At 43.2% G+C, this 8,483-nt stretch overlaps 1 protein-coding gene across 2 annotated transcripts in view; it reads right to left on the bottom strand.

Moving 5' to 3' along the window:
- Positions 1-8,465, bottom strand: part of LOC115510411 (adipocyte plasma membrane associated protein) — a 37,671-nt gene extending 29,206 nt beyond the window's left edge. The window contains exon 1 of one of the 2 annotated variants that reach the window (XM_030310235.1): positions 8,333-8,465. In XM_030310235.1, coding sequence (XP_030166095.1) covers positions 8,333-8,424 — 92 coding nt within the window. In that variant the 5' untranslated portion in view covers positions 8,425-8,465. The remainder of the gene's footprint in view (positions 1-8,332) is intronic. The other variant, XM_030310237.1, reaches the window with a different exon arrangement.
- Between the last annotated feature and the right edge of the window lie 18 nt (positions 8,466-8,483).

Raw genomic sequence — 8,483 nt, forward strand, 5'->3', positions numbered from 1 at the left:
TATGACCTGACATGACAGCTGGCTAAGGCAACCTGAGAGATCTGCAGCAAGGGAAGGAATAAGGGCCATAAAAAGAGTAATGATAAAAACAGTGACAATAAGAATGTGCCATACAATGGGCTTCACATGGGTAGTCAGGTAGAACTATGTACGTCTCTGCTTTCCAAAGAGAAAAGAAAGCAGAGAGAGACAAGTGGGCCCACAGCCCACTGCCAGAACTGGAAGAGCACGATGGAGGGCCAGATCTGAATGTAAGGCTGTAGTCACCGTTAACAATGTTGCCTGCCAAGGACAAGTGGACGGGGAGAAGATGCCCAGACCTGGAGCCCTCGGAGCTGGGGTTTGAAAACTCTGCACAACTTAACCGTGTTTTGCCTATTCTAAACATTTCATATATATGGAATCATATAAAAATGTGACCTTTCACAAATGGCTTCTTTCACTCAGCATATGTTTTGAGATTCATCCAGGTTGCAGTATGTTATCACTACTTCATTCTTTTTTATGGCTCAACAATATTCGATTGCAAGTATATACAGGCATGTCTCTTTTACTGCGCTTCACAGATATTGCATTTTTTACAAGTTAAAGGTTCAAGACTTCAGTGGGAGATAACTGCAGATGTGGTGGAAACAGCAAGAGAACCATCAGAAGTGGAGCCTGAAATTGTGATTGAATTGCTGCAATCTCGTGATGAAACTTAAATGGATTAGGAGCTGCCTCTTACAGATGAGCAAAGAGTGGTTTCTTGAGATGGCATCTACTCCTGGAGAAGACTTTGTGAAGATTGTTGGAATGACAACAAAAGATTTAGAATATTACATAAACTTAGTTGATAAAGCAGCAGCAGGGTTTGAGGGGATTGATTCCAATTTTGAAAGAAGTTCTACTGTGGGTAAATGCTATTGAACAGCATCACGTGTTACAGAGAAATCATTTGTGAACGGAAGAGTGAATTGACGCATCAAAACTTCATTGCTTTATTTGAAGAAATTGCCACAGCCACCCAGCCTCCAGCAACCACCATCCTGATCATCAGCAGCCATCAACATCGAGGCAAGACCTTCCACCAGCAAAATGATTATGACTCACTGAAAGCTCAGATGCTGGTTAGCATTTTTAGGCAGTATTTAAAATTAAGGTATGTACATTGTTTTTCTATACATAATGCTATTGCACATTTAATAGACTACAGTGTAAGCATAATTTTTATATGCACTGGGAGACCAAACAATTCATCTGACCCACTTTATTGAGGTAAAAATGGTCTGGAACAGAACACACATTATCTCAGAGGTATGCCTGTAACACAATTTGTTTATCCACTCATGGACATTTGGGTGAGAGGGGGAAATGAGTGATTACTGAATGGGTACAACATGTTTTTATGGGGTGATGAAAAAGTTTTGAAACTAGAAAGTGTTGCCCAACACTAAGTATCACTGTACACTCTAAAGTGGTTATTTTCATGTTATATTAATTTCACCTCAATTTTTTAAAATGTTAACAGTGATGAAAATGTTCTAAACTTAAGGCTGTGGTGACTGTTGCAAAACTCTGAATATACTAAAAACCTCTGATCTGGACATTTTAAAATGGGTGAATTTCACAGTATGTGAATTATATCTTGTTTTAAAAAAAGTCAATGACCCAAACTATGCAAAGTGCCACTCTGAGGCCAGGACACTATAACTCAAAGTGATTTTCTTTAAGTGGCCTAAAGTCTTTCAACACACGGGAAATAACAATGTTTCTGTATGGTAAAGCAGGGCTATTTACAAGTCCAAATAACAGGAATAACTTTGTGTGATTCTTTTAAAAGAATCCCAAGAGAGACAAATGCAAAAGTGTGTGGTGAACGTGTGTGGCTGCACTGCACACAGCATTCAGGTAAGGTCCAACAAGGAGGTCCTGTCCTTACAAGGAGGCCAATGTAATCACCCCTCACCACCCCTGCTAAAGGTGCAGTCAGCCCCAGAGCAAGCTGCATTGTGCAATCTTTCACCACAGAGCTGTCATTAACAAAAATGGTGACACTCTGGCCAAACTGCGACTTTACCTTTTCCTTACCTAACATGATTCTACATAAAACACATCCTTCTCATTTGTCTCAGACTCTAAACTCTCCTTTACCACACCATAACTTACATTTATTTTAATCTTAATTTAGTAACCCAATTCAGAGATCTCGAGTCCCTGCTTGAATATCTGGTTGTCCCTTTACGTAATAGTAAAAAGCTCACTGATCTCCAGAACAAAAAGTCCAGCCAGGACTGAAAGCAGGTGCTTACAGCTAAAAAGGCAGCCAGAAATTGGAAGTCCATCCTTGCCAGAGTTCTAGCTACTGTCTTCTTACAATCACAGTCTAAAAAGCTAAAGAAAATTCAGAGGCCACCCAGTCCTGGGCTCCCAAAGCTGCCAGTCCCTGGAGGGCCTACACCAGATGACTAGGGCAACTTTAAATAAAGTCCAGAAATTCTGATTGGGCAGGGCCTGGGAACCCTTTTTCTGTTTTCACACTCCCCAGTTGTTCCTGATGTGCAACTGGATACCACCAACCTTGTCCAACTCCCTACCAGGTGAAAGAAGTCCATCAACATCTCCCTGGCTGATCATGAGACACAGCCTCTGATGGAAAGTTCTATGGTCAAGTTTTAGAAACAACAGCCTAAACTTAAACTCCTTGAGCAGTGCCAGCTAACAGAACTGTCATGATAGAAATACAGCAGCTACTAGCCGCATGTGGCAGCTGAGCACCTGAAATGGGGCCAGCATGTTATACAAATGAGCCAAAGATGGCCTCTGTATATTGGCTCTGTGTTGTTTATTTCTTTACTGCAGGCTGAGACCTTTAGTTCAAAAGGCCCACCAGCACCAAACTCTAACTTTTACATACTCAATTATCTTTAAAACAGCCAAACAAGCAAACTTTTAGCCATTTAGAGTCACCTGCCTTCCATACTCTATGAAAGCTCGTGGAGGGCAGTTACCCATTGATAAGACAGGCCTTGAAGTTTTAAGGCCCTTACCTGCTACTGCTGCCCCTGGGGCTCTCTGACACAGAGACTTACTGAGATACAGGTGGCCCCTCTCCTTCCCCCTTGACTCCCCTCCCCTTCTGGACTGTGGACCCCTCTCCTGCTCCCATATGCGAAACTGTCCAAGTGTCACCCAATAAAGCTCATGTGTGCCACTGCTCCCTCAGTTGTATCTTTTTTCTTGATGAGCCCCCAAATCCCTCACACTCCCTACATAGTGCAAATGAGGAACTGAATTTTTAACAGTAGTCCATTTAATTTAAATAGCTACATATGGCAAGCAGCTAGCACATCAGACAGCTCATTTAACATTCCTTCACACATGAGCATTTAATAACAAACCATATACATGTGCCAGGTACTATCCACGGCCCTGAGAGGATAGCAATAAATAAAATAGTTTCCTGCCCTCTGTTTATTTTAGTAAATAAGTAGATGCCAAACAGTGACAAATACAATGAAGAAAAACACAGTATGATGGGGTACAGAGGGGGAAGGTTGGCCACACACAGGGGTCAAAGCAGATGACCTCTGAACAGAGACTTCAGTGAAGCTGGGGAAAAAATCAAATACCTCAGGCAGAGCAATGTAGACAGAGGTAACACAGTAAGATTCAATAAGCACTTGGCATGAATAAAGAATACATGCTTTAAGGGGTTAACTTTAAGCCCCCATTCCCAAACCTTGACCACACAGACAGAATGACCAAGGCAAGCATTGAGGGGAAGCTGCTGGAACAGGTCAGGCCCACAGCCAGGGGCAGATCCCACAGTGCCCTGAAGGTCGGGGAAGTGCTTGCCAGCATGCAGGGTGAATGTCCATGAAGGCTACAACATAGAGCACTTCCCTACTTCTTTTACTTGGGGGACATTGGCTGCTCAGGTCACCTCACACAATATGTTCTGCGAAACACACTTCATCTCTGCTTGCACTGACTGGGCCCAGCTGTGTGCCTTCAGGGGCAGCAAACCCTTGACCTCCCAGACACCCAAGATCACACCACCATCCTTGGGCAAAGCATCCCCAGTCCTGCAGGAGTTCCTCAGATGGTAGGGATTGCAGAACTTTCCTGGTTGTTTCAGAGTTTGTCAAAATTCCCCAATAAATTAAATGTGATGCCCATCTGTGATGGGTATGGAGCCGGATTAAGATTCTTTCTCCCTCTCCCCCTCCCCCACACACCCCACAGGTTCCCACTCTCATGCGCATGTGCTCTCTCACTTGCTCTCTCAAAAAAAAAAAAAAAACAAACAAACAAAAAAAAAAGTGGTGCCAGAACTCAAAGCAAAGCTCTAGTTTAAACCATAACCATCATTCCACAAAATGGCTTTAATTGCCATAACTGAAAAATAAGATGACTCTACATAAAAATCTGGGTTTCCAACTTCTCTGGAAAAAAGAGATCTATGAAACCTAAGGCTGCAGGACAGGTGCACAGGGCTTTCCACTCTTCAGACAAACACACACTCTTTTCTTCTCCCAGCCCCACACCTGCTACAGACTCTACCACAAACAAAATGACCACTACATGTGCAGTGCTAAGGCCAGGGCCTGGAACATCTAAAGCACTGGGGTGTCTGGCTGGCTCAGTTGGATATGCATCTGACTCTTGATTTTGGCTCAGGTCATGATCCCAGGGTCATGGGATTGAGCCCTGCATTGGGCTCCACACTCATATAGAGCCTGCTTAAGATTTTCTCTCTCTCTCCTTCTGCCCCTCTCCCCCACTCTCTCTAAAATAAAAAATAAAAATAAAAGCACTCCCTAAATGGTAGGTAGCAGGAATGCTGCTCCCCTGGCAGCATCTGAGTCTGTGACTGTGTGGCAATGGGGCTTCTGTACCCATTTATTTTAGCCCAAGGTTCATTCCTGCAAACTCACATTTACCTATAATTCTGCCTTTCCTCCATGTCTGCCCCCTGCCTCTACACATCTGCCTTATTAAATAAAGGACACTCCATTTATCTCTATCCATTTTCACTGACAAAAGTGCGCACGTTCCCACAATACTCTCTTTCCCAATCTGTGTTGACACATCCAGGAAGGCTGGCAACTTCCGTTCCAGGGGCAGTTTGGGAAATCAATTTATTTGCCCAATCTCTTAGAAAACCCCAGAGTGATGCTCACCTCCTTGAAGACACCTGCACCCTGAAATTTCCAACATTTCAAAGGGCAATAGAACAATCATGGTGATACAACAGGATTTGGCAACTACTATTGGTTCATCCATGATTTGCAAAATCCTCTATAATTTCACCAGGCAAACCTGAAAGATGTTCTCCAACATCAGGGCAAGGCATCATTCATGGACTGAAGATTTCATGAGATCAAAAACAACCTGTGATTTTGTGGAAAACCTATTAGCCACAAATCTGTGGGGCACCAGAGGCCCAGGTGTCAAGGTGACCCGTGGAATCTGAGAAAGTCAAATAGCAGCCAGCCTAGTCTTTTAACCAACTGCACCTTGAATTTGTTGGTGTCACACATTACTTTAAACTGGGGCTCCTGGATCGTAGATGTCTTCATTTTAGCATTGAAAATAATAAGAAACAAAAGAGCCATTTGAAACACACACTCAGGGTGAAGGGCTGAGAAGAAATCATGGATTCCTGACTCTTCATGTCCATTACTTTATGATGGCCACATCTGTCTCTCCACCCTGCCTCCCTTTTTCCTCAGTCTTAAAAAGAAAAATGAATGTAGTAGAGATTTTTAATTAGCCTAAAATCATTTAGAAGTTTATTGAAAAAGCAGTTGTTAAATTTCAATGTATTCACTCTTCAGTCCTTAACAGTTACATAAAGACATTAAGCAGCTATTCTCTCTTCCAGACTGAACTATGTTCCAAAAGAGGAGGAATAGTTTCAGTGTTACAATCATTCTGATAGCGTTTCTAAAGCATACGGGGAAACTAATGCCAAATAATTATCAGCTTGCTCCAGTATTGTTCAAGTGCTTAGTTCATCTATATTCCAAACTGAATAAAAGGATTTAATGACCACATTCCCCATTATAGCTTAAGTACAGAAATTCAAGAGCTTTGGTATAAAACCTTATTTCCAAAGCATAATTTTAAAAATATGCTTCTCAATCCTTGTCCAGCTGCCAGTGCTATCCTCATTCATTCATTTCTGCTTCTCTTTTGACTCCATTACTCTAATGTTATATAAATCACTTCACTCACATAGATCTCAATGACCTTAGCAATCAGAGATAACATCACATTTTATGTCAAGAGTCAGGAGACTAGCTAAGGTATCACTAGGCATCCCTTCCACTAAAATCTACTGTCCTATTTCTGTTAATTGAATAACATATTATTCAAGGGTTTGGTTTTTTTTTTTTTCCCTGTTTAGCACATCTAAAGTTTATTCTATAGTTGTCAGATTTCTATTTCCTTTGGTTTCCTTTACTTCACCCACAATACACAATGCTTCCCTGTCTTTTGGTGAATCCTAAATTTTTAAGGTAAATCAAGAAGACAATGAGAAAATTTAGAAAAACAACTATAACTCTATAATATACAATACTAAATGTAAGGAAGAAGGTGAGAACTCATTTTGAAAAAAAGATCATTACAGATATATGGCAATGGGATCAAATACATAAGAGAAAGAAGGAAACACAGGAAAATAAGAACAATGTTCATGGACAGGGAAGTCAAGAAAATTTCTTAAATAAACATAGTTTCGTAAAAGACACAGTGGAAAAGATGAGCAGCAGATGATGATTCTGGAACACCCAATTTATCCTGCCACTAAGTCAGAAATCCCAGAGAAACTGAAAAACAATTTAATTCTGCCCCTCTGTCCTGTGGTCAGGAGTGTTCAGAGGAGCCCAGGTGAGATGGGCCCATCCCACAAGTGCCTGCAGAAGCTACATGCCCTGGTTTTCAACACACTGCACCTCAAAGCAAACTCAGGGCCAGCTACTCTTTCATTTCTCATATAGCAAGTATGAAACAAGTCTCGTTTTCATGGTTTCTGCCGTAAAGCACTGCCAATCCTTGCGTGTTAACTCTAAAAACCTCCTCTGTCATCAGCAGACCATGACTTCACAATATCCACAATAAGTAGAGTGACCAACTTGTCCTGGTTTGCCCAGGGTTAGCATTGAAAGTCCTGCATCCGTGGAAACCTCTGAGTTTATTCAGCATACTCCTGACTTTTCCACAGGCACCGGGAGTCAAAAATAACCATAATCTCTTCTCTGCCATTTGCCTTTCTAGAGTCAAAACACTCGTCTCTGCTATAGCTCTCCTTCAAATGTGGTCCTCTTATTATCAGTGAATAAATTCAGTCTTTCCCCACAAAAACTGGCCCTCATTCAGTATGCACCACACCCTTTGACATACTGATATTTCCACTAAATATCTCCATCAACTTAGAATTCAATCAGTTCCACAACTTTGAGGTTGGTCTACATGAAGCCTCTTGGTTCTCCCTAAAAATTCAAAGTTACAAGCCTCAGGAGACAAAATTAAAAAAAAGAAGCTTAAGTATTATATATGTAAATAGATGTTTAAGGGCCATGCTTCAGTTTTTAGCTAACAAAATAGTGTGCTTAAATTCTGGAAGGTTGGGAGAAGCAAAGGCCAAAAATCTGAGATTTCTTTATTAGGTAGGCATCAACTAGTTTCCTATGCTTCTCCGTCCCTATCAGGAAAAAATCTGCAAGCTTGAATTCTCACAAAATTTGCTTAACATTAAATGTCACTTCTGTTCTCTACTTTTCCCTGAAAACCACGGTGAAGGCTGGTGACCACGCAGAGAGAGGTGGGCAGGTGCAGAGGCCAGCTCTACGCTGGAACACGAGGCGCGACCTGAGCATTTCGGACCTTCCTTCCGGACAGAGCGAGCCAGGGACAGGGAAGACCTTGGACCCTGGCCAGATGGCTCTCCCCCGGGGATCAGGTAAGCCAGCAAGAAGAATAGGGCGGAGGAGGAGGAGGGGGCTGAGGGAAAGACGAGGAAGCAACTGCTCTAGAAGTTAGGGTGAGATTGAGACGAAGAAAGGGGCAGATGGGAAGCAAGGCGGTCTTGAGACCCCGAGAGCCGGGAAACAATGCTGAGATTGGAAGCAGAATGCACCAAAGCCTCAAGAAGGCGGCAGGTGCATTTCCTTGGCCAGGGCCTGTTTCCTGCCCTGTAAAATGAATTTAGCCAGAGGAATTAACTGGAATGGCACCTGCACCCCGCTTGGCAACGCATTTACCCAACTGCTGTTATTGCTGTCCTGTTGGTTAGGAGGGTCGACCCAGCCATTCGCGGCCCACGTCCGGGGTCCCGGCCTACCTGCCGTCCTTGGCCTCGGGGACCTGGCCATCGTCCGTGACGACCTGCGGCCGCAGCGGCCGGCGCTGCCGCAGCCCGTCCGCCTCGCTCATGGTGCGAGCGCCACGGTTCCCAGCCCCGCTACAACCCGGGAGACAGCAACGAGAGCTCA

The sequence above is a fragment of the Lynx canadensis genome, chromosome A3 (assembly GCF_007474595.2).
Source record: "Lynx canadensis isolate LIC74 chromosome A3, mLynCan4.pri.v2, whole genome shotgun sequence".
Classification (NCBI taxonomy): domain Eukaryota; kingdom Metazoa; phylum Chordata; class Mammalia; order Carnivora; family Felidae; genus Lynx; species Lynx canadensis.